General features: G+C 58.5%; 2 protein-coding genes across 3 annotated transcripts in view; one reads left to right on the plus strand and one right to left on the minus strand.

The window, feature by feature from the left end:
- Window positions 1-224: 224 nt before the first annotated feature.
- On the minus strand, window positions 225-2,626 carry HRC (histidine rich calcium binding protein). Its single transcript, XM_058673946.1, has 6 exons — window positions 1,453-2,626; window positions 1,300-1,370; window positions 954-1,022; window positions 722-776; window positions 491-527; window positions 225-356 (listed from the first exon to the last, which is right to left on the minus strand). The coding sequence occupies exons 1-6, from the start codon at window positions 2,624-2,626 to the stop codon at window positions 320-322; spliced, it is 1,443 nt and encodes a 480-aa protein (XP_058529929.1). The 3' UTR covers window positions 225-319.
- A 1,354-nt stretch (window positions 2,627-3,980) lies between these two features.
- The window catches only part of TRPM4 (transient receptor potential cation channel subfamily M member 4), a 28,595-nt gene continuing 9,552 nt past the window's right edge, over window positions 3,981-23,023 (plus strand). The window contains exons 1-17 of one of the 2 annotated variants that reach the window (XM_058674812.1): window positions 3,981-4,085; window positions 4,353-4,420; window positions 9,686-9,860; window positions 10,183-10,363; window positions 10,455-10,618; window positions 10,865-11,048; window positions 13,131-13,192; window positions 13,295-13,486; window positions 13,639-13,738; window positions 15,645-15,757; window positions 15,927-16,274; window positions 16,395-16,517; window positions 17,522-17,651; window positions 17,756-17,901; window positions 18,461-18,573; window positions 18,896-18,973; window positions 21,961-22,395. In XM_058674812.1, the coding sequence (XP_058530795.1) occupies window positions 4,062-4,085; window positions 4,353-4,420; window positions 9,686-9,860; window positions 10,183-10,363; window positions 10,455-10,618; window positions 10,865-11,048; window positions 13,131-13,192; window positions 13,295-13,486; window positions 13,639-13,738; window positions 15,645-15,757; window positions 15,927-16,274; window positions 16,395-16,517; window positions 17,522-17,651; window positions 17,756-17,901; window positions 18,461-18,573; window positions 18,896-18,973; window positions 21,961-22,395 (2,636 nt within the window). In that variant the 5' untranslated portion in view covers window positions 3,981-4,061. The remainder of the gene's footprint in view (window positions 4,086-4,352; window positions 4,421-9,685; window positions 9,861-10,182; window positions 10,364-10,454; window positions 10,619-10,864; window positions 11,049-13,130; window positions 13,193-13,294; window positions 13,487-13,638; window positions 13,739-15,644; window positions 15,758-15,926; window positions 16,275-16,394; window positions 16,518-17,521; window positions 17,652-17,755; window positions 17,902-18,460; window positions 18,574-18,895; window positions 18,974-21,960; window positions 22,396-23,023) is intronic. The other variant, XM_058674815.1, reaches the window with a different exon arrangement.

The raw sequence follows: 23,023 nt of genomic DNA on the forward strand, positions 1-23,023 counted from the left end.
GGAGTGGGGAGGAGGGGGCTGGTGGAGGAACCTTTGCCCCCCAGCCCCCACTCTCAGTCAACCTCCTTGTCCCGGCAGTCATTCAGTGATCACGGGTAAAGAGAACTGTTTCAACAAGCTCTGCGTGTGGACTGATTGGGGGAGAGGGAGTGTTCAGGGGTTGCCGAATCCAGCTACGCCACCCCACCCCTGGTGTCCCAAGAACCGGAGTCCACCCCAACAGCGAGGGTTCAGGGAGCATGTTTATTTAGAGCAATAAATATGGCTCGTGGGAGGGGGCTGCAGGGATTCGGGGATGCGTCTGCGTGGCGGGTCTGGCTCAGGGCTCGGGAGCTTCCAGCATGTCAGCCAGGGCCCTGCGGAGGAGACAGGACGGTGAGACAGCCGAAGGGGGACCCCTGGGCGTGCCCATTGCACAGACAGGGCAATGGAGGCCCGGGGGTCTCTCTGTAGCCTGTGCCCCTAAGCCCGCCCTCCTCCCAACACTTACTGGTACAGGGACGAGGAGAAGTAGTCTACGTAGCTTCCTGGGGAGCGGCAGAGAAAGCAGGCTTGAGGGGGGCTCCACAAGTGAAACCGGAGGTGCCCCTTCCCCTGCTGGGGCGGTATCTAAGCCTGGCAGCCCCGCCCCCAAAGCATCACTCCATTCCCCAGCCCCTGCTTGGCCTCCCGCAACTCCTTCCCAGCTGGGCCCGCCCCCATCGAGGTCGGCCTGTCTCACCTGGCTTGCAGATGGTTTCACAGACCAGCGGGCAGAGGTAGCAGAACTGGCAGTGCTGGGGTGGGGATGAGGAGAGAGTGAACAACAGGGCCCCAAGGCTGGCTGGGTCAAGGTTAAGGTCTGGGTGGGAACTGGGTGTGGAGTCCCGGCTGTATCCGGGATCAGTTTGGGGTTAAAGACAGAGGTAAGGTTGGGGGAGGGGAGTCTTCTGGGGCCACAGGGGGGTGTTCACCTGACACTGGTCACAGTGCTCGCCCATGTTCTCCTCGTCACAGTGACACTTCTCACACTCAGTACATCGCTGGGACCAGAGGAGGCTAGTTAGGGAGATGTCCTACTGCCATGTGGGAGAAATATCCTTCCGGGCACTTCCCCAGGCTGGGAGATCCACCCCCCGGGGGAACACTTCCCTGCACTGCCCCTTCCCCTGGCACAGCTTGCCAGCCCCTCAGCCCTGGCCCTCCTGTGCCCCCAGCCCTCCCCTACACTGCCTGCCCCTGCCCCTGGCACAGCTTGCCAGCCCCTCAGCCCTGGCCCTCCTGTGCCCCCAGCCCTCCCCTGCAGGGCTGGGCACGTACGTCACAGAAGGTGCAGTAGCTGCACAGGGAGCCTGGCTGGTAGTTGCTGTCCTGCTCGGTATCCTGTGGGCCTGTGGGGACAGGAAGGCGGTGGTGACGCTCCCGGGGACCTGGCTGTTTGCCTACCCCCAGGAGCCAGGCCAGGGCACACACCTGTGTCCTCACCACTCTCCTCACTGGGTGCACCTTCAGCCACCTCCCTCCCAGCCATGGGGTTGGGGATGATGGTGAAGGGGAGCTCCTCCTCCAGCTCCTCTTCCTCCTCCTCTTCCTCTTCTTCCTCCTCAGAGCCACCCCTCCTCACATGACTTCTGTCCCTCCCCGTGGAGTGCTCTGGGGGCTGGTGGCCAATCTCCTCTTCGAGGGATCCTCTGAGATCATGCTCAGTGTCATGCAGGTGGCCTTGTGGCACTTGGTGGCCAAGCTCCCCTGACGTGTCCACATCTTTCTCTCTGTGGTGGTGGTGGCCAGGGACTTCATCAGGGCCATCCCCCTCCTGGCTCCCTTGGCTATGGGGTGGATGGCTGGTCACATGGTGGCCAGATTTGGCTGTGACCTCTTCCCTATCCTCCTCCTCTTCCTTCTCATCTCCAGTGCCATGGTGGTGGGCATGTTTGGGCACCTGATGCCAATGTGCGGTGGACACATCCTCTTCTTCATCTTCCTCATCTCCGTAGCCTCGGTGTCCGTGGTCAGGGACATGATGATGGTGCTGATCAGACATAACCTCCTCTTCGTCCTCATCCTCTTCCTCCTGGCCCCGGTGGCTGTGGGCCCGATGCCCGTTCTCAATGGAGTCTTCATCATCATCGTCATCCTCTTCCTCGTGGCCTCGGTGCCTGTGGCTGGGAGTGTGATGGTGGTCATGTTCTTTGTCGTGGCCTGGGTGCCTGTGGGCCTCATGTCTGTCCTCTGGGGAGACATCCTCCTCCACCTGTTCTTCATCACCTTCATCCCGTCTGTGGCCTGGGTGTGCGTGTCCGTGATGGGGACGCTCGCTGGAGACAACATCCTCCTCGTCCACGTGGCCATGGCTCCTGTGGCCCAGGACATGCTTCCCATGCTCGGCCGAGTCTTCCACACCTTCGTGGCCGTGGCCTCTGGGCCCGTGGACCTTCCCAGCATGTCCCTCGAAGACACTCCCATCTCTAGCCTTGTGGCTGGGATTCCTGTGGCCTTGGGGCTGGTGGCCGTCCTCCCCAAAGACATCTCCTCCATCCGCCCGTCTGTGGTCTTGGTAGCTCTGGAGATGCCGTCCACTCTCCGTGGACACATCCTCATCATCCTGCCCAGGGCCTCTGTGGCTGTGGCTGTACTCAGCCACCATGTCCTCCGAGGGCCTGGGGACGCCTGCATTGCTGTTCCAGTCACTGGGGCTCGGCCCAGCCCCTCTCAGCTGCTGGGTCACAGCAGGAGGGAGCAGCAGGCTGACTACAGCAGCCCAGAGGAAACAAGCCTGTGGCCATGGCCCCCGGTGGCCCATGAGGATGGACAGCACGGTGTGCCCCCGGTGTGGCTCCAGCAGCTTCCGTGGCCGTACGGACACCCGTTGGGGTCCTTGTCCCCTTCCAATCCGACCTGTTCTTCCTCGCTGTGTCTCCCCTGGCTCTCGGACACCCCTCTGAGGCTGGCTGGGAGCCCCCTGACCTCCCTCTAGGGCCCTCCCTCCCCATGCCGCAGCCAATAGGGTCTCTCTCCTCCCCTCTTGGTGGCTAAATTTACTCTCAGGCCTGAGTTATTCCTGGCCAGCCCCCGCCTGCCCCTCCCCTCCTGCTCCTCCATGTCCCAACTGGGGAAGGGGTGGGTGGGAGAATGGGGTATTTTCCTGGTCCACAGAAGGGACAGTGGCTTGGCACTGGACTGCCAATCAGCCTCTGTCTGGCATTGACACAAGGGCTAGGACTGCTGGGGGAAGCCTGGAATAATTTGGGGTGGGCAGGAAGGGGGACCTCAGCAAGGAAGGACTAGAGGGGAGGTCCTGGTATTTCCAGACTGAATGGGACCCTTTGGTGGGGGAATTGGGTGGAAGGGCCCCGTCCCCAACCCTGCTCAGGGTGACCTCCTGTCACTGGACTTCAGGTCTGTCTGGGGGAAGGGGACCCGAGGCCAGGCAGGGCTATAAATACAGCCAGGGGCAGGAGGAGGAGGGGGCTCAGGTTACCGAGGCACCAGCTGTCCCCAGCACACAGAGCTGGCAGGCTCGCTGAGCCTGCCCCCCTCACCTACTGCTCCACGGTTCATGTGAACTGGGGAACCCCACGGCCTCCTCCACACGGTCCCACCCCTCCCCAACCCCAGTCTCCACGTCTGTCTCTGGTCAGTGTACCCCTCCCCAAATCTCACACCCCTCTTTCTCAAGCCTCGGGACTCCCCAGCCTTCTGCGTGTCCCTCCCTCTCTCTGCGGGCACCTCCTTCTGACTCTGTCATCCCTCTGCCACTCGTCTTTGTCCCTTGTCCCTTTGGGGTTGTGTGAATGCCCCGTCCCTCACTTGGCATCCCTCCTGAATCCCTCACCCCCTTCCCGGGTCCCCATTCTCCAGTCACCCACGCCCCACAGCCCTGGCCCTTGCACCCACGCGCGCACCTATCGTGCAGGGCCCGGGGTGTCTCCGGTCCCGGCTTCGAGCAGCCCGTCTCCGCCCCCGTGACGTCCCCCACGCCCCGCCCCGTGGGGCTGGGCTGGGAGGTGGCGGATCCGGTTTGTTCGGGGAGAGTCGGGAGCCGGGCGCGGAGCCGGGACCGTGGGCAGCCAGAGGGCGGCATGGTGGGCGCGGAGAAGGAGCAGGTACGGTGTGGAGCCCTAGGCACGTGGCAGGTGAGGGGGTCGCAGACAGCAGACACGGAGGAGCGCTGGGCAGCTGGATTCTTGGGGCGCACCGAGAAGGGGGTGGGGAGCAGATTCCTGGGTCCTTGGAGTCCCGGCACGGGGTAGGGAGGCGGTCGAGGTTTTTGGAGGGCGCGTAGAGGGTGATTTTGGGGTTCCCCCAAGCCTTGGATCTCCCCACCCGGCAACTCGGCCGCACTCCACCTTCCCGCTCGTGTCCCTCCGCAGAGCTGGATCCCCAAGATCTTTAGGAAGAAAACGTGTACGACCTTCATCGCGGACCTCGCAGACCCCGGGTGAGCGGGCTGTCCGCCCCAGGGCGCGCTCGGCCTCCCTGCCCCTCCCCTGCTCCGGGCCGACCGCGCTTGGGGTCTTGCGTGTACCCCGCGATTCTCTAGGCTGGGCGTGGGTTCTGTGTCTTTCCTCCCCCGTGTCGCGGCTCCCTGCGTCTCTGTCGCTCTGCGTCTCCGTTAGCTACCGCGTCCTGTTCATTCATTCGTCCAAGTCCACCACCCCAAAGCCCAACCAGGATTCAAATTTCTCTGGAAACACGTGCTGTGTGACTTCGGGATAGGCATTCTCCCTCTCTGGGCCTGTTTTGTCATTCAGGCGTGGCAACAGGGCTTTTTTCCTCCTGGGCATGTGGCAGGATTAAACAACTTAATGCGTTTTTTCTTTTCCTGGACCAGTGCCCAGCTGCCCCGAGAGTCAGCTTGGGAAAGTCTGCAGCTCCCACTGGGACAGGTATTAACTGTCCCACCTGCAGGTGCCATCCAGGACTGGACACACTGGGCTGACCTCACGGTCTTCAGTGATGGTCTTCTGAGCACTTGAGCTGTCCTCCACTGGACAGGAAGTGGAGCAGCCGGGACTAGAAGTGGCATCCGGTACGGGATGCCACAGTGCTGGCTGCACTCTAAAACTTACGGGAGTGTAGTCGGTCAAGTGCTGGAAGCTGGGTCTAGAAGAGGAAGGTGATGCAGAGAGAGTGGCTGCAGGGAGGAAGGCAGGCAGATGGCATCTACTGGGATGGGCCTCTGGACCCTCCCCCTGGGAGCTGAGGGGAGGCGTCTGGCCCAGATGAGGAAGGGGACGCGGGGTAGCGGCACTGCGAGAGCAGCTGGGGGTAGGAGGCTGGAGGGAGGCACCAGGATGGTGACTGGGGGTGGGACGTGGCGTGTGCAAAGTCCTCCTTCATGACTGTGCCATTCGGGGTGGGGTTTAGATGTAAGGAACTTTGTCATGAGAGCAAGGAGGGTGCTGGGGAGGGCTGGGTCTCAGAGCTCACCAGTGGGACCCAGTGCTGGGGCGCTAGGTGCTATGGAAAGTGGGGGCTGATGCTGGATTAGAATGGCCCTGCAGCCATCCGGGAGGTGGAGGCAGGGGTCTAGCCAGGAGGGGAATGTGAGGGTGGCCCTGCCTGTGTGGTCTGGTCACTAAGCGGGGTCCGACTGCTTGGAGTTTGAGGCCGAGTGGGGCACAGGGAAAGCAGGTCTGGCTTTGGGAGGATCTGAGCTCTGGGGACTCCTGGCCACCTGGGGCCAGCAGGCAGGAAGTGGGTGAAATGTCACAGACACGTGGAGCAGCAGGGTGAGGTGTGAGGGCAGGGAGGCTGCGCCAGCCTGGACTTTCATTATTTTATTATTTTATTTTCCTTGTGCATGAAAGAGCCAGCCTATTTGCAAGCCTGTGTTTGGAGGCCCCGGAAGCACTTCTCACCCGAACATTCTCTTTGTCAAGTTGCTTGCCCGTCCTGGGGGCCTTGGCGTTAGAACTGAGTTGGGAAGCCTTGGGGTCTGTGGGGTCCTCACTCTGGGTAACATGAGGCAAGTGAAGAATGAGGAAAAGACAGAGTGGCCGAGCTGGGCTAAGCTGGGAGGAGGCCAGTGGGGCGGGTGGACCCTGCCGCGGAACAGGGGGTCTGGAGGGGCCGTCTGGGAGCTGGGGCCTTGTGCCGCAGTCAGCCGAGACCAGAATAGGGGCTGTTGTGTCTAGGGCCACACAGGTAACTGCTAGTCTCGGTGGGCAGAGTTCTGGTTTTGGTGGCCGCATGGAAGAGGACGTGGGGCATAGAGATCATCATTCAGCGCCATCCATCTGCCCATCCCTTGGTGCTGGGAGTGATTACCAACACGACTGTCATCACCTGGCCACACATGGTACCCAGGTGATGCCGGAACAGTCGCCAGTGGGGCGAGAGGAGCCGAGGTTTTTTTTTTTTAATTAAAAAATTTTTTGATGATGTTTACATAGTTTATTAGGGTGGGAAGGGTCCAGGATCAGTAGGAAATGGGTGAGACCTTTGTTTCCACATTTTCTTTTCCTTCTTCCTGTATCTGGGGGACGAGGCAAAGGGAGAAGCCACACCCAGCCTCCCAACTGCATCAGCACCCGGGGCTGGGAACGGCCACCTGACGTCATCCCAACATCCCTGGTGTGGAGCATGCCTCACGGGTTCTGCTCAAGTGGCTTCAATAGCTTTGAAACGCTCTTGATCTTGCAGATGCAAGGGTGACGATATCTTTGCAAGGTCCGTTGGCTGACACAGTCCTCCTCTGAGTCTCCGTTTGCTCAGACACTTGATTCATGCTTCACTGGGGTAGTTGATCAATTGTTCTGCCCTCTTTTCTCTGCTGTGGTACCAGGTGTCTTCTGCAGGCTCCAATGGTCTTACCTGTCCTCCATGTGCCTCTGGGTATGCCACCCACTGCTCTGTCAAAGCCAACAAGGAGGTCCGGTTTTGACAGACCACAGGTCCTGCCACCCTCTCCATAGTTTATGAGTCCTGCGGTTTAGTTGGGGGATCCTCAAAGAAATCGTAACCAAGGCGATCTCAGTCGTGTCTCTTGTGTGTGAACCCACCTGTACCTTGTCCAGTTCATTCCGTCATCCACATCAGCCTATGTCCACACTGATAATTACAATTGCTAGGTCAGATCTATTTCCAGCTCATTTCTTATGCAAACCAATGGGTGCGGCGGCCCAGCCCAATGCTGCCCTCCACATAGTCGGCCCTCAGGCACGCCAATGGGAGCTGCGGCCCAGTCAGAGTGACCCCCAGTAACCCCTGCTGGGCTGGCCCCCAGCCCTAGTTTCTGTGTCTGCCAGCATGTGTAGTGGACTCATCCGGTCTGTCCCACCTTCCATTCAGCTCTCCTATACATAAAACTGGGTGTTGAAGCCTAGTTCATCCCAGCTGACTACCCTCCAACTCACACTCATGCCAGCGGGTGCCACCGCCTATTTAGCCGGGACCATCCCAATCCTGGTTTTCATTGAGCTTTATTATTATTATTATTATTATTATTAAGATTTATTTATTTTTATTGGAAAGGCAAATTTACAGATAGAAGGAGAGATAAAGATCTTTCATCTTCTGGTTAACTCCCCAAATGGCCACAACAGCCGGAGCTGAGCCAATCTGAAGCCAGTAGCTTCTTCTAGGTCTCCTTTGTAGGTGCAGGATCCCAAGGCTTTGGGCCATCCTCTGCTGCTTCCGCAGGCCACAAGCAGGGAGCTGGATGGGAGGTGGAGCAGCCAGGACACAAACTGGTGCCCATATGGGATGCTGGCGCGTGCAAAGCAAGGATTTAGCCACTGGGCTGTAGAGCTTTTGATTGGATTTCATATCTGGTTATCAGGGTCTCAGGAGCCCCATGGGTATGAAGAATTCCATGGGGCTGGGAGCTGGTGTAGTCTTGGCCAGAAGAGGCACTGTGAAGTGGCCTGAGGGGATGAGAGAGGATGGACAGTGAGATAGTCTAAGGGATACAGTGGGCAAAGCTAGGGCACGCCCCGACTTTCAACTCAGAACGGAAAGCTGTATCCTCTATGCAGTGCCCACTGGCCCTGGAATTGGCCCACATGTGTCCTACGCACCCTGGGCAGCCAGGATGGCCACCTGCAGAGCTTTTTAGCACATCCACGTGGGACCGGCTTTGAAAAGTTCATGGGAGGGCCCGGCGGCGTGGCCTAGCGGCTAAAGTCCTCGCCTTGAACGCCCCAGGATCCCATATGGGCGCCGGTTCTAATCCCGGCAGCTCCACTTCCCATCCAGCTCCCTGCTTGTGGCCTGGGAAAGCAGTCGAGGACAGCCCAATGCATTGGGACACTGCACCCGCGTGGGAGACCCAGAAGAGGTTCCTGGTTCCCAGCATCGGATCAGCGCAGCACCGGCCCGTTGTGGCTCACTTGGGGAGTGAATCATTGGACGGAAGATCTTCCTCTCTGTCTCTCCTCCTCTATATATATCTGACTTTGTAATAAAATAAATAATTCTTTAAAAAAAAAGTTCATGGGAAAGTGAAACTTGAGAAATTACAAGTATTTGGTGCAAAAATGTTTTCACAAGCTGCATTTCCACCAAGTGTCCTTGCAGGCTATCCGTGTGGTCCTTCCCCAGGAATCTGTCCTGACATGCTGATATGGGCTGTCTCGCTGTCTGGACTCTCTGCAATCAGGGATCAAAGGGCTTTAAATACATTAAAAAAAAAAGATTTATTTCACTTGAAAAGTTACAGAGAGAGAGGTTTTTCATCTGCTGGTTCACTTCCCAAATGACGACAATGGCCAGAGTTGGGCCAGTCAGAATCTGGGAGCAGTAGCTTCTTATGGTCTCCCGTGCAGGTGAAGGGTCCCCAGCACATGGACCATTCTCTGCTGCTTTCCCAAGCGCGTTAGTAGAGAGCCGGATGGGAAGTGGAGCAGCTGGGGGCTCAAGCCAGCATTCCTATGGGATGCTGGCACCATAGGCAGGTGGCCTAATTCACTGTGCAACAATGCTAAAAACATTCCAAACAGGTTGCTCATTCCCCAAGACCTTGTGTTCACTCTGAAGCTGCGACGCCAGTCACAAGTAGTGGCCTGGGAACCTTGATGTTCATTTAGTTGGGGAAGGAAACACTTTGTCTATGAGAATCATACATGGAGAACACATCCGTTTGCTGCAGGGAGAGCCCCACGGGCTCACGGGTGGATGCTGTGGCCCGCACACAGCCCTGATTTTCTGAGGAAAACCCTGGAGTTGGGGGGGGGGGAACAGATCTCCCTGACTGTCTTGGTTCCGTGGGCTTTATCAGGGGACAGTCAGGCAGGCGTCCTTCGGGGCCATTGTGCAAGGTTATTTAAAGCTCTCAGAGGAGGCTCCAGCTGGGGCTGGTATGTGGTTCTCATTCCAGGAAACCCTGACTTGTTGCTGGGCGGGGGGAAGGGGAGGAGCCAGCGCTATTATTGTCTGCTCCCAAGAGGAAACTAAGATCAGACTCAGAGAGGTGAAGCCATGTGCCTGGGGTCACACAGCGAGCCCGGCCTCTGCACGCAGCTCCCCCAGTACCCCTTGGGTTTCCCTTTCCTACGGGGCTGTGGGCAGGGAGGCCCTGCTAACTGCTTGCTGGGACAGAGGTTTCCTTCCGGCAGGGGAGTGGCCTGGAGCTGTCCGCGGTGCTCGGAGCCAGTGACAGGGTCTGCCTGGATGCCGCTCTGGACGCTGGGGCTCAGGTGGGGGGTGGGTCCCCGGGTTCATGCTCCCACCCTCACTCCGCCACCCCCACCCCAACCCCCAGAGGGACTCTGTGCCAGTGCGGCCGCCCCCGGAAAGCCCACCCATCTGTGGCTGTGGAGGATGCGTTCGGGGCAGCTGTGGTGACCGAGTGGGACAGTGATGTGCACACCACCGAGAAGCCCACAGATGCCTTCGGGGAACTGGATTTCATGGGCGCCGGCCGCAGGCCCAGCAATGTGAGGCCTGCATGTCCGGGCGGGCCGGGGGCTCCCGGTTCTGGGATCTGGGGGAGTCCCAGCAAAATGTTGTGTCTTTCTGTGTGCCTGGCTTGCCTCCTCTCTCCGGTTTCCATCCACTGTCTTCCCCAGTCTTTGTCTGTCCACTGTCCCCCAGTCTTTATCCCTTCCTCTCTGGGTCTCTGTCTCTCCCCTTGGGTCCTGACCCCACCCCAGGGTTTCTGTCCTTGTTACACTCTGGGTCCCCCATCTTTTCCTCCTTGTGCTGACCTCTCCCCGAGTCTCTGCCCTCTCCCCGTGACGCCGTCCCCTGTGTCCACAGTTCCTCCGACTCTCGGATCGCACAGACCCAGCCACAATTTACAATCTGGTCACACGCACATGGGGCTTTCGGGCACCCAACATGGTGGTGTCAGTGCTGGGGGGCTCGTCGGGCCCCGTCCTTCAGACCTGGCTGCAGGACCTGCTGCGTCGTGGGCTGGTGCGGGCTGCCCAGAGCACAGGTGACCGGCTAGGGGGGCAGGGGTGGCAGGGGCTCTCACTTCCTCAGTGCCGGGCCCACCCTTGACTTCACTCGTCTCTGTTGCTGTGCAGGGGCCTGGATAGTCACAGGCGGGCTGCACACAGGCATTGGCCGGCACGTCGGCGTGGCTGTGAGGGACCACCAGATGGCTAGCACCGGGGGCTCCAAGGTGGTAGCCATGGGAGTGGCCCCCTGGGGCGTGGTCCGAAACAGAGACAACCTCACCAACCCGAAGGTGTGACCCACGGTCTTGGAAACAAAGAATCCGAGGGAGGAGGGTTGGGGCTGGACCCCTGGTCTTGGAGGATGGCTGGCTGGACCCCTGGATGTGAGGGAAGAGGTCTGGGCTGGACCCCTGGGTGTGAGGGAGGAGGGGCTGGACCCCTGGGTGTGAGGGAGGAGGGGCTGGACCCCTGGGTGTGAGGGAAGAGGTTCCTGTGTCTGTGTCCTGACCTGCCCTGAAAGGCTGTATGTCCCCCAGGGCTCGTTCCCTGCGAAGTACCGGTGGCGTGGTGACCCTGAGGATGGAGTTGAGTTCCCCCTGGACTACAACTACTCAGCCTTCTTCCTGGTGGATGACGGCACCCATGGCCGCATGGGCGGCGAGGACCACTTCCGCCTGCGCTTTGAGTACTACGTGGCGCAGCAGAAGACAGGCCTGGGCGGTGAGTGGCGGCCGCCGTGGACTCCCCTCTGCCCATCAATAAGGACGTGACTCAGTGAGGGTCTTACCAAGACCAGGCAAGGGGCAGTTCCTGGCACCTGGCTTCCTTGGCCCAATCTTTTGCTTCCAAGTTTTATTTGAAAAGCAGAGAGAGAGAGAAATCGTCCACCGTCTGGTTCACTGCCCCAGTAAGTGCACTGGCCAGAGCTGGGCCAGGCCGAGGCCTGGGGCTGGAACTTCATCCGTGTCTCCCACAAGGCTGGCAGGAACTCCATTGTTTGAGCCACGCTTGGCGCCTCTCAGGGTGTGCGTTAGTGGGGGATTGCGTCTGAGGCAGATAGCTGGGACCTAGACTGGCGCTGCAAGATGGGACACTGGTGTCGCGAGCCACAGCTCTGCCTGCTGTGCCACGGTGCCAATCCCCTGGAGCAGAACTTGAAAGAGAAAGCAGAGTGTGAGACTGGGCTTGGTGTGCAATGCCCATGGACCTGTGTCTGCCCAGAGGCGATGGGGATGGAAGAATGTCACAGAACCCCTGTCCCTGGCTTCCTCCACTGCTCCAGGGCGTGTGCTTGTTGGAACCATGCAAGCTGTTAGAAAATAAGTATTCTAGGGAACCAGTGTGTGGCATTGGAGTTCAAGTCCAAAATTCCCTATCTTGCTTCTTTTTAAAGTACTTTTAATTTCAATTTTCTTTCTTTTTTTAAAAGATTTATTTATTTTTTAATTTTTTTTATTTTATTACAAAGCCAGATATATAGAGAGGAGGAGAGACAGAGAGGAAGATCTTCCGTCCGATGATTCACTCCCCAAGTGAGCCACAACGGCCAGTGCTGCGCCGATCCGAAGCCAGGAACCAGGAACCTCTTCCGGGTCTCCCACGCGGGTGCAGGGTCCCAGTGCTCTGGGCCGTCCTCGACTGCTTTCCCAGGCCACAAGCAGGGAGCTGGATGGGAAGTGGAGCTGCCGGGATTAGAACCGGCGCCCATATGGGATCCCGGGGCGTTCAAGGCAAGGACTTTAGCCACTAGGCTATATGCCAAGCCCAGTAGCATTTTTTTTAAAGAATATTTATTATTTTGTTTGTACGGCAGGATTACAGGGAGGGAGAAGGAGAGGTGAAGAAAGAGCTGGATCTTCCACCCACTGGTTCACTTCCCAAATGGCCATAGCAGCCAGGTTTGCGCCAGGCCAAAGCCTGGAGCCTGGAACTTTCCTAGGTGCCGTATGGGAAGTGGAGACCTTGGGACTGCAGCCAGCTCCCCAGTACAGGACGTTGCAAAGCTGACCTCTTCCCAAATTACTGTGTGAATCTTTTTTTTTTTTTTGAAGTAGTTTTCCAATTCTTTGGGAATGTAAGTCATTTTATAAAAATAAATATCTTTGATCTCTCCCAGCTTTGAAAAGTCCGTTTTTTTTTTTTTAAAGATTTTATTTTATTTTTTTATTACAAAGTCAGATATACTGAGAGGAGGAGAGACAGAGAGAAAGTGGAGCTGCCGGGATTAGAACCAGCGGCCATATGGGATCAAGGCGAGGACCTTAGCCACCAGGCCACGCTGCCAAGCCCAAAAGTCCATTTTAAGACCACGTATTTTGTTTCCTTACCTTGTTACATTAGCCCAAAACTCTAGGCCTAGTGAGTGTCCACACAGAAATTTAGCTCAGTATAAAGTGACCTACCATTGCTGATGGCAAGTCTGTCGTGTGCACGCACACACGTGTGCTCAAATGGCCCCTTACCTTTTATTTCCTTCATTTTCTGTTTGAACCTTCCCCCCTCTGGCTCCAGGGTGGTTAATTAATGACAGGGCTGACTCACATGAGGAATGCCTGGGCAATTCAGGGTCCCAGGAGTCCAGGTGCCCTGTGTTCCCCTCCTCTGGGGCACTGAGCATGGCAGCTTGCCAAACCTGGCCCCTTCCCAGCGCACCCAAAGAAATGACACTTCCCATGAGCTTTATTACCTGGCGCCAGCAAGGGAGCAAGGCTTGCCCCAGGGACTCCTGGGAAATGCCGTTCTTGCCCCTCCGCAGCAAAGGCTGATGGGAGAGGACTGAGCGCCTGAACTGTCTTCTCTCAGGGACTGGAATCGACATCCCTGTGCTCCTCCTCTTGATTGAGGGCGACGAGAAGATGTTGAAGGTACTGGGACCGGCACACCTAGTGTCCCTGTCTGAGGGAGTGGGGTCCAGGGAGGGCCTGTGTCGGCCCCGCCCCAGCTTGACTGCCCACTGTGTCCTGTAGCGGATAGAGGATGCCACCCAACTCCAGCTGCCCTGCCTGCTGGTGGCTGGCTCAGGGGGAGCTGCTGACTGCCTGGCGGAGACCCTGGAAGACACCATGGCCCTGGGGAGTGGGGGGTCCAGGCGAGGAGAAGCCCAAGACCGGATTAGACGTTTCTTCCCCAAAGGGGACCCTGAGGTCCTGCAGGCCCAGGTATGACATGGGGAGCGAGCCAGGCTGGGGTCAGGGCCGAGAGTTGAGGGAGGAGGGGGTCCTGTGGCGGAGTCTGTGACTGTGGTCCTACATCCCTGTGGGCAGGGCCCGAGAGGGCTTGGACTGGGAGTGTAGCATTCCATGTGGGGCAGGTGGAGAGGATCATGACCCGGAAGGAACTGCTGACGGTGTATTCGTCGGAGGACGGCTCCGAGGAGTTTGAGACCATTGTCCTGAAGGCCCTGGTGAATGGTAAGATGCCCACTCCCATCTGCCTGGCTGCTTTGTCCGTCCTGGCTGACTTGAGGTCCAAGCCATTTTTTAGCTCTCAGGCCTTCTTCCCAGCAGTGTTCCTTAGAACATGTTGGGGTTGTTTACATGGTCCCCCAGATACTTCCATTGTGTTCCACATCTGTTTTCATCTGTTGGAGCCCACATCCATTCTCTCCACTTTCCACCAGTCTATGCTGAATTTTCATCTGTTCATCTACCCACCATTCCATCTGTGCCTCTGCCATCTCTCATCCTTTCATCCAGCCACACACCCATCCATCTTTTCATCTTTTCATTTATCCCTCCCATCTATCTACCTGTCCATCCTTCATTTATCCTCTTATCCATCCATCCACCATCCATCCATCCACCTGGCAATCCATCCATCCATCCACCATCCATCCATCCACCTGGCAATCCATCCATCCATCCACCATCCATCCATCCACCTGGCAATCCATCCATCCATCTACCATCCATCCATCCATCCATCTGCCCACCATACCCCCATCCCATTCATCCATCCATCTTTCTTTCCTTCCTTCTATCTATCCATCCATCCCCTTATCCACCCACCCACCTTTTTATTTATCCATCCAAATATTCTCTCATCTATCCATCTGCCCGTCCACATGTGTGACATGTGGCAAGCCCTTTAGGTGGCCAAGAACCCAAGTGCTGTCTCCCAGCAGGGAACCCCTGATGGTCACCAGAAATGGTACCTCAGCAGACTAGATGATGGGAACCGGGCAGGGTGAGGACCGGTCATGTGGAAGAGGCTGGGGGCAGGAAGGGAGGGGCACATCTACTCATTCACCAAACACATCTGATGCTCCAGACCCATTTTCTGTCCTCAGCATCTGTTTGCACACAGCCCCTGTATCCCTTGGAAGGTGGGGGAGGGGCAGGACCATGGCAGGACGGTGGAGACTTCAGGGAAAAGCAAGGGGTGTGTGAGGTCATGAGGATGGCATGCAGCCCAGACAGGGCTAGGCCATTCAGGCCAAGGGGCAGAGACTTGGTCCCAAGGGGGACAGGGTTGGTGTCAGTTCTGTGTCTAGGAGGACCCTGAGGGATGGGCAGGGGCAGGCTGGGGGGAGCAGAGACGGAACCTCAGCAAGCAGAGGCAGGAGTGCCTCCCTGACCCACTGGCCGGGAGCCCCTGGGAACAGGAGGGAGAGAGACAAGTGCTGAGAAAGGTGGGGCTGGACTGGACAGGAGAGGACCAGAGGGACAAGGGCAGGGTCTGCCTTGTGGGCTGGGTGGACAGAGGGGGTGATCCTGAGATGCAGTTGCTGGGGGGTGCAGGTGGGTTTGGGGGTGGATGCTGAGTCAGGGACAGGCTGTGGTGGGCACCAAGGGCCCAGGACGGTGGTCATGTAAGTTGTGTGGTCTCCAGGGTCAGCACCCTGCTCTGGGCTTCTGCTTCTCCCACTGCAAGCTGCAGCGGTTACCCTGCACCCTTGAGAGCTCCTCAGTGAGGGAACTGCCTGCTCCCCTGACCACTGCAGACAGCAAGGTCGCCCCAGTCCCATCATCACATTCACCGCTCCCCAAGCCACTGTCTGGCTCTTCTGGACCACTGCACAGTGCTGGGATGGTGGCCTGCTGTGGGGCGCTGGGCCCAAGAAAGGGAGCAGGTCGACAGTGCTGTGTCCCCAGCAGACTGAGTGGGGACCTCCTCCACAGTTCTCCATCTCTCTCTCCCTCCCATCACCTGGCCCATGACCTCCCTGGCCGGCTGGCAGTCTCCTTCTTGGGGAGGAGCTCCAGACCCAGAACGCAAGTGAGCTGGTGCCTGGAGCAACCCCAGTACCTTAGAGACCCCAGCTGACCCGCCCACAACCCTTGGCTCTAGCTCTCACTCTCCCCTGACTTCCCCCAGCATGCGGCAGCTCCGAGGCCTCAGATTACCTGGATGAGCTGCGTCTTGCTGTGGCCTGGAACCGTGTGGACATCGCCCAGAGCGAACTCTTCCGGGGGGATATCCAGTGGCGGGTGAGTGGTGGGAGCGGCGGGGTACCTTGACAAGGCAGGTCCGCCCGCCTCCCCAGGACCTCCGCTTCCCTGGGGGTGCGTATGTGTCTCTGCTTGCCCATCTGTCCCCTGTGGCCTCTCACGCCCTGTGGGGAAGCCTGGTCAGCCCATCCTGCCCCTCTCCTCGCAGTCCTTCCACCTGGAGGCCTCACTCATGGATGCGCTGCTCAACGACCGGCCTGAATTCGTGCGCCTGCTCATCTCCCACGGCCTGAGTCTCGGCCACTTCCTCACCCCCACGCGCCTGGCCCAGTTGTACGGCGCCGCGTCCCCCAACTCGCTCATCCGCAGCCTGCTGGACCAGGCATCCCACGGCTCTGGCACCAAATCTCAGCCCCTTAAAGGGAGCCCAGCCGACCTGCGGCCCCCCAACGTGAGGCAGGTGTTGAAGATTCTGCTGGGAGAGACATACGCCCCGAGGTGCGCCACAGGCAGCAGCCGGGGCTCCCAGCGAAGCCAAGGCTCACAACGTGAGAGTGTAAGCACCAGATGGGGAGCGCCTGGGATTGATTGGGGCCCCAGGACGGGGGACATAGCCCCAGGAGGTGTGGCTGAGCCCGGGTGGGGACAGGCCTCCGCACTCCTCTGTCACCTGCAGATGTGTTTGATCTCGGACTTGGACCCTTCGGACAGTGGCTCCGGCCACGCCCCCTGGAGTGACCTGCTCTATTGGGCGCTGCTACTGAACAGAGCCCAGATGGCCTTGTACTTCTGGGAGATGGTGAGTTTGACGACCCGGTCTTCTGTCTTCCCACTGGGTTACAGCCTTGACCTTCATGTCTTCCGATGCCAGGGCCCTGCCCCTTGGGAACCCCTGACCTCTGACCTCACCCACCCTCGACCCCCTTTATACTGACTTCATTTTTTTTCTTGCACACATTTTCTAGAACTTGATTTCCCGGTACCAGTATGCATTGGTCACTGCTCCATGTTCACAGACATAAACCATTCTCTTTCTTTGGGAAATGGTTGCCTGTGCAAGGAGGCCAGATGTTTATCCAGTAGTGGACGGGGAGCCAGAGGGAGGAAGGGAAAACCCGTCTTCAGCAGCAAATGAAAAAGCCTCTCTCTCTCTCTCCCTCTCTCTCTCCCTCTCTCTCTCCCTCTCTCTCTCCCTCTCTCTCTCTGTCTCCCCCTCTTTCTCTCTCCTTTCTCCCCTCTTTCCCTTGCATGTAGATGAAAATAAATGACTATCTTCCTCTCTATCCCTCCTCTCTGTATATCCGTCCTTCCAATAAAAAATAAATAAATCTTTAAAAAAAATGACTAGCCACTTGGGATTTTTAAAAACTTTATTTTGATTGGAAAGGCAAATTTACGGAGAGAAGGAGACAGAGAGAGAAAGATCTTCTGGGCCTGGCGCAGTAGTCTAGTGGCTAAGGTCCTCACCTTGCAGGCACGATCCAGCGCCTACAGGGGGTCCTGGTGCTGCAGATAGGGCGTTAGCCTGTTGAGCCATCGCACTGGCCACTGAGAGGCAGGGCACAGAGATGAGGGGATAGAGAGGCCCCACCCACTGTTCACTCCTCTTAGATGCGGCCCACAGCTGGGGCTGCGTGAGGGTCCGAGCAGGTTTCCCACGTGGGGGTAGGAGCCTGTTACCTTGCGCTGTCAGGGCAGCCAACTAGAGTCCCCTTGCGTCAGTAGTTGGAGAGGGGACCTATACGGGAAACTGGCTTTCACCCCAAACTCTAGCCCCACACAGCCTTTTCTGGGTCTCTCCAGGGCTCCAACTCGGTGGTCTCCGCCCTGGGCGCGTGCCTGCTGCTCCGGGTGATGGCTCGCCAGGAGCCCGAAGCGGAGGAGGCGGCGCGCAGGAAAGAGCTGGCGGCCAAGTTTGAGGGGCTGGGCGTAGGTGTGTGCTGGGGGTGGGGCGGCGCCTGGAGACATGGGGGGAGATGAAGGGCGCCGCTCCCACCCCACACCTCTCCTCACCCGCACCCCTACTCCTGCCCCCAGACCTCTTCGGGGAGTGTTACCGCAGCAGCGAGGACAGAGCGGCGCGCCTGCTGCTCCGCCGCTGCCCGCTCTGGGGTGATGCCACCTGTCTGCAGCTGGCCACCCAGGCCGACGCCCGTGCCTTCTTCGCCCAGGACGGCGTGCAGGTGAGAGGCCACGACTCAGCAGGACTCTGGACGCCATGGGGCTGGGCACCCCTGGGCCTCCTGCATGGCTGCCCCCAGCCTTCCCGACGACTCAGGGCAGGAAGTTTCCCCTCCCGCCCGGCCTGCAGAAGATCTGTTTTCCCTGGGTCGCATCCTTCTCCTTTGGCCTGGTTTGTGCCAGCAGTTCCAGTGAATACCTAGAGTTTGCAGCAGTGGCTCGCTGCTCGCAGCGTGGCTTTCCACGCTGCCACTTCCTGGTGGTGTTTCTTGGTTCCGTTTCCTTCATCCCTTCTATGGCTCATGAGTGAGAAGGCAGTACCCACCCTGTTGGCTGCGAACCAGGGCTCAGTAAGCTCATCTGTGCCAAGGGCTCTGCCCAGCAGCCGGCAGGTCCCGACTGGACTCTCCCAGCCCGAGCCTGAGGCGGCAGCCTGTCTCACCTTGCCCGGCCTTCCCCTGCCCCCGGGGCCCTGAGACAGTGACGGCACCTACCCTGGGCTCCAGGTCTTAGGGACGGGACTGTGGTCGGGGGAGACTGAGGCTCCTGCTCCTCCCACAGTCTCTGCTGACCCAGAAGTGGTGGGGGGAGATGGACAGCACCACACCCATCTGGGCCCTGGTTCTCGCCTTCTTCTGCCCCCCACTCATCTACACCAACCTCCTCACCTTCAGGTCAGTCCATGGGGCTGTGGGTGACATGAGGGGGGTCCCCCAGCCCCGGTTACTCACTCTTGCGTGGCTTTCCTTATGCTGCGTGCCAGGGCAATCGGCTGCACTCCTCTCTCCCAGAGAGAATGTTCTGGGAAGTGAGCTTTTGGGGTGCTCCCCAACTCCTCTGCTTAGCTCTGGCTGTGACCCTGGGAGAAGACCTCTTTGGGGTGACTGTGGAGGGCCACCTCGCTATCTCTTGGCTGTGTATCTGGGAGCAGAACCTTGAGTCTTTCTAGAAAATTCCTCTCGCCGTTCTCTCACTCTGCATTTCCATTCCTGTCAGGAAATCAGAAGAGGAGTCCCCACAGAAGGAACTAGAATTAGACGTGGACAGGGACGTGAATGGGGAAGGGCCAGTCCGGTGAGTGAAGCCCCCTGATGTTGTGTGAGGCGTGTGTGTGAGGTGAGGTGTGTGTGTGTGGGGTGAGGTGTGTGTGTGTGGGGTGAGGTGTGTGTGTGTGCCTGACCAGCATAGGATGCGTGTCACTGCCCCATCCCATGAGGGGCTGGGCTTAGGAGAGGTGCCAGGTCAAGGCGTGGCTCAGAATTTGATTTGGCCACCAAGGAGTTCTTGACTGGAAGGTAATTTGCTGCCTGCTGCTGCGGTCAGTGGAACTGGCTCCTGTCTGGATTCTGTACCGATCCCCACCCCCGACCTCTGCCCTAGCCCGAAGGCCCTGGTTCTCCTGCATCGGGACTGATGAAGGGAAAGAGACCATGTATCCAGCCTCTGAGGGTGCAGCCTCTTGGGTTGCCGAGCAAGCTGGCTGTGAGTGAGGCAACCCTGGGTTCCCACCTTGGCTTTGCTGGTAGGAGCGAGATGAAGGGCAAGAAGGCGCCACTGTGCTAGGCAGTGGCTCTATTGGTTGTCTCCTCAGCTCCCAGCCGGCCCTAGAGTCACCAGGGGAACGCGCCTGCCGCCAGCCTGGGTGCCCTGTGGGTAGAGCGGTTATAGGCACCACACCCGTGACCAACGCCACTTCCAACTAATCCAGAGTCATGGGGGTGGGAGTGAGGAGCCCAGATGTCTCTCTCCTAGTCCGCCTGTGGTGTGGCCACAGCTGTGCTCCACATGGGTCATCTGGACCCCAGCCTGGCCAGGGTGTGGCGGGTCTCACGCAGCAGCAGGAGAGAACCGTGGCATACGAGGCCTGCCCCAGAGGCTCCACGCCAAGGTGACCGGTCCCTCTGCCCACATTTCATTGACGAAAGCAAACTGTCTGGCAATCCCCTTAGCTCCTAATTCTCCCACACCAAGGAGAGCCAGATGTTTGGTGAGCTGAAGCAGTCTCCCACTCCCACAATGTCTGGGAGAGCCCTCGGGGGACTTCACTGCAATAATGGCTGTGAAAGGTGCCCCAGGGGCCTGGTGGCTAAAGAACCACCTGTAGCACACCCACAGTCCATAACAGAGTGCCTGGGTTCGAGTCCCAGTTCTGGTCCCAATTCCAGCTTCCTATGAATACGCATCCCAGGAGGTGCCTGGTGGTGGCTCAGGTGCCAGGTGGCGGCCCTGCCACCCACAGGCAGGAGACCTGCATGGAGACTTACCTCCCTGCTTTGGTCTATCCTGGCCTGTTGTGTTGTGAACACTGGGGCATGAAGCCAGCAGCTGGGAGTGATCTCGCTGTCTTTCAAACAAAGGAAATAAAAGGTTAATGCAAAAGGCGTACCCTAGGTTCTGACATGACTCCTGGGATACTTGTTGCTGTTGCTGACACACATCCCGTGGCCTCGTCAGCAGTGCGTGTGCGCCCACGTTGTGGGAGGCTCTGAGGCCACAGCCACAGGGTAGCAGAGCGAGGGTCCCACCCACAGGCAGCTTTGTGCCCCCTACCTCCACTTTAACCCCGTAAACGGGCTGGAGGAAAGACAGGCTCTGCAGCTGACAGGGACACGCCGAGCTCACGCCTGAGTGTGTCACCTGTACACGCCTCCCGAAACAAGCCAGATGCACACGTGTGTACAGAGATGGTGCTCAGGAATGTGAAATAGTCATTGAAACGGAGAAGAGCGGTTGGCCAGCAGGCACCCACACCATCAGCCAGGGCGTCCTTGCCTGTTCTCGCCATGTACGGCGATGCTGAAGATGACCCCGGTGATAGGTGCCAGAACACTTGGTGCTGGTTGGTCAGACACTGTGTTTGAAAATCAAGTCAACAGTCCCCATTTTTCAGAAGAGAAAACTGAGGCCTGTCATTCACATCAGGCTGTGTGAATAGCAGGTGGCAGAGCCGGGATTGGAGCCGCATCTTCCTGCCCCTGACAGAGTGCTGTAGTTCCTGGAGTCCCCCCAGATGCCTGGCTCCTGTGCTAGGCAGGCCTGGGGCAGGGCTCAGGGTCCCCTGGGGCCCAGGCATGGAGCAGGTGCCTGGGACTCCCAGGGGGGTGGCAGTGATTGAGGAGTTTGATCCAGGTCCTCGTTGATGTGCCTGGGAAAGCAGCAGAAGACGGCCCACATGCTTGGCAACACGGGTGGAAGCGCTGGCTCCTGGCCACGTGGGAGAATAAACCAGTGGGGAATAAAGCAGTGGATGGAAGATCTCTTCTCTGTCACTCTTTCAGATAAATCATCTTTTTATTTTTCAAGATTTACTTATTTTTGTTGGAAAGGCAAATTTACAAATAGAAGGAAAGACAGAAAGATCTTCCATTTGCTAATTCACTCCCCAAGTGGCCACAACGACTGGAGCTGAGCTGATCCCAAGCCAGGAGCCAGGAGCCTCTTCCGGGTCTCCCATGCGGGTGCAAGGTCCCAAGGCTTTGGGCCGTCCTCGACTGCTTTCCCAGGCCACAAGCAGGGAGCTGGATGGGAAGTGGAGCAGCTGGGATTAGAACCGGCGCCCATATGGGATCCCAGCACATTCAAGGCAAGGACTTTAGCCACTAGGCTACCACACTGGGGCCAAATAAATCTTAAAATATAATCAAGCAAGAACTTGAGGCTTCACCTGCTGCTTCCCAGGTGTGTCGAAAGCAGAGGTGGGACCCACCTCAGGCCTGCAAGCTGCAGGTGTTGCAGTCAGTGGCTTAACCTACTGCGTCACAACGGCGGCCCTGGGGTTACGGGCTGTCACGGGAAAAGAAGCTGGACTTGGAATCAAAAGCCAAACAGGGGTTCAAGAGGTGCAGCCCCCAGATTGGAGCCAGGAGGAGGAAGAAGGTCCAACGTGGAAGGTTGCCTGTCAGGATGGTAGTGGGTTTCAGAGGTCAGAGGTTGAAGGTCACGCAGTTAGCCCTTTGTCAGGCCACCTTTCGTGTCAGGCAGGGTCAGAGGCCTTGCAGGCCAAGGAGGTCAGATGTCAGAGTTCATAGAATATTCTAAGGCTCCTCTCCCTCCCCCCGCAGGCCTGCCGAGCCTCCTGAGAAGACACCGCTGGGGGTCTCGCCGCAGCCAGGGGGCAGCCAGGACCACTGCCGGGGCAACACGTGGCGCCAGTGCTTGTGGCGCTGGTCGCACTTCTGGGGGGCGCCGGTGACAGCCTTCATGGGCAACGTGGTCAGCTACCTGCTCTTCCTGCTGCTCTTCGCCCGCGTGCTGCTCGTGGACTTCCAGACGCCGCGGCCCGGCCTGCTCGAGCTGCTGCTCTACTTCTGGGCCTTCACGCTGCTCTGCGAGGAGCTGCGCCAGGGCCTGGGCGCCGGCTGGGGCAGCCTGGCCAGTGGCGGCCCCGGGCCCGGGGAGGCCCCGCTGCGCCAGCGGCTGCACCTCTACCTCAGCGATGCCTGGAACCAGTGCGACCTCGTGGCCCTCACCTGCTTCCTGCTGGGCGTGGGCTGCCGGTGAGTGTCACCCGCCCCCACGTGGGACACCCCTGACCCAGCCAGCGGGTAACTGACAGCCTCTGCACCTGTGGCCCTGTAAGATGGAGTGGGTCGGTAGGAGATTGCAGAAAACCTCCGACAAGGGAGGACTGCTGTGTGTGTGTGTGTGTGACTGCTCTGTGTGTGTGACTGCTCTGTGTGTGTGTGTGACTGCCCTGTGTGTGTGTGTGTGTGACTGCTCTGTGTGTGTGTGTGTGTGTGTGTGACTGCTCTGTGTGTGTGTGACTGCCCTGTGTGTGTGTGACTGCTCTGTGTGTGTGTGACTGCCCTGTGTGTGTCTGACTGCTCTGTGTGTGTGTGACTGCTCTGTGTGTGTGTGTGTGACTGCTCTGTGTGAGTGTGTGTGTGACTGCTCTGTGTGTGTGTGACTGCCCTGTGTGTGTGACTGCTCTGTGTGTGTGTGTGTGTGACTGCTCTCTGTGTGTGTGACTGCTCTGTGTGTGTGTGTGTGTGACTGCTCTCTGTGTGTGTGACTGCTCTGTGTGTGTGTGACTGCCCTGTGTGTGTGTGTGTGACTGCTCTGTGTGTGTGTGTGTGACTGCTCTGTGTGTGTGTGACTGCCCTGTGTGTGTGACTGCTCTGTGTG

This window comes from Ochotona princeps, chromosome 16 (genome assembly GCF_030435755.1).
Source record: "Ochotona princeps isolate mOchPri1 chromosome 16, mOchPri1.hap1, whole genome shotgun sequence".
In the NCBI taxonomy this organism is placed as follows: domain Eukaryota; kingdom Metazoa; phylum Chordata; class Mammalia; order Lagomorpha; family Ochotonidae; genus Ochotona; species Ochotona princeps.

Bases quoted from the DNA above. Each gene is read 5' to 3' on its own strand.
- HRC (XM_058673946.1), bottom strand. From the start codon at position 2,626: ATGGTGGCTGAGTACAGCCACAGCCACAGAGGCCCTGGGCAGGATGAT. The intron at 528-721 runs GTGAGACAGGCC...GCCGCTCCCCAG, and splicing joins TGAAACCATCTGCAAGCCAG to GAAGCTACGTAGACTACTTC. The intron at 357-490 runs GTAAGTGTTGGG...TCTCCTCCGCAG, and splicing joins TTCTCCTCGTCCCTGTACCA to GGCCCTGGCTGACATGCTGG.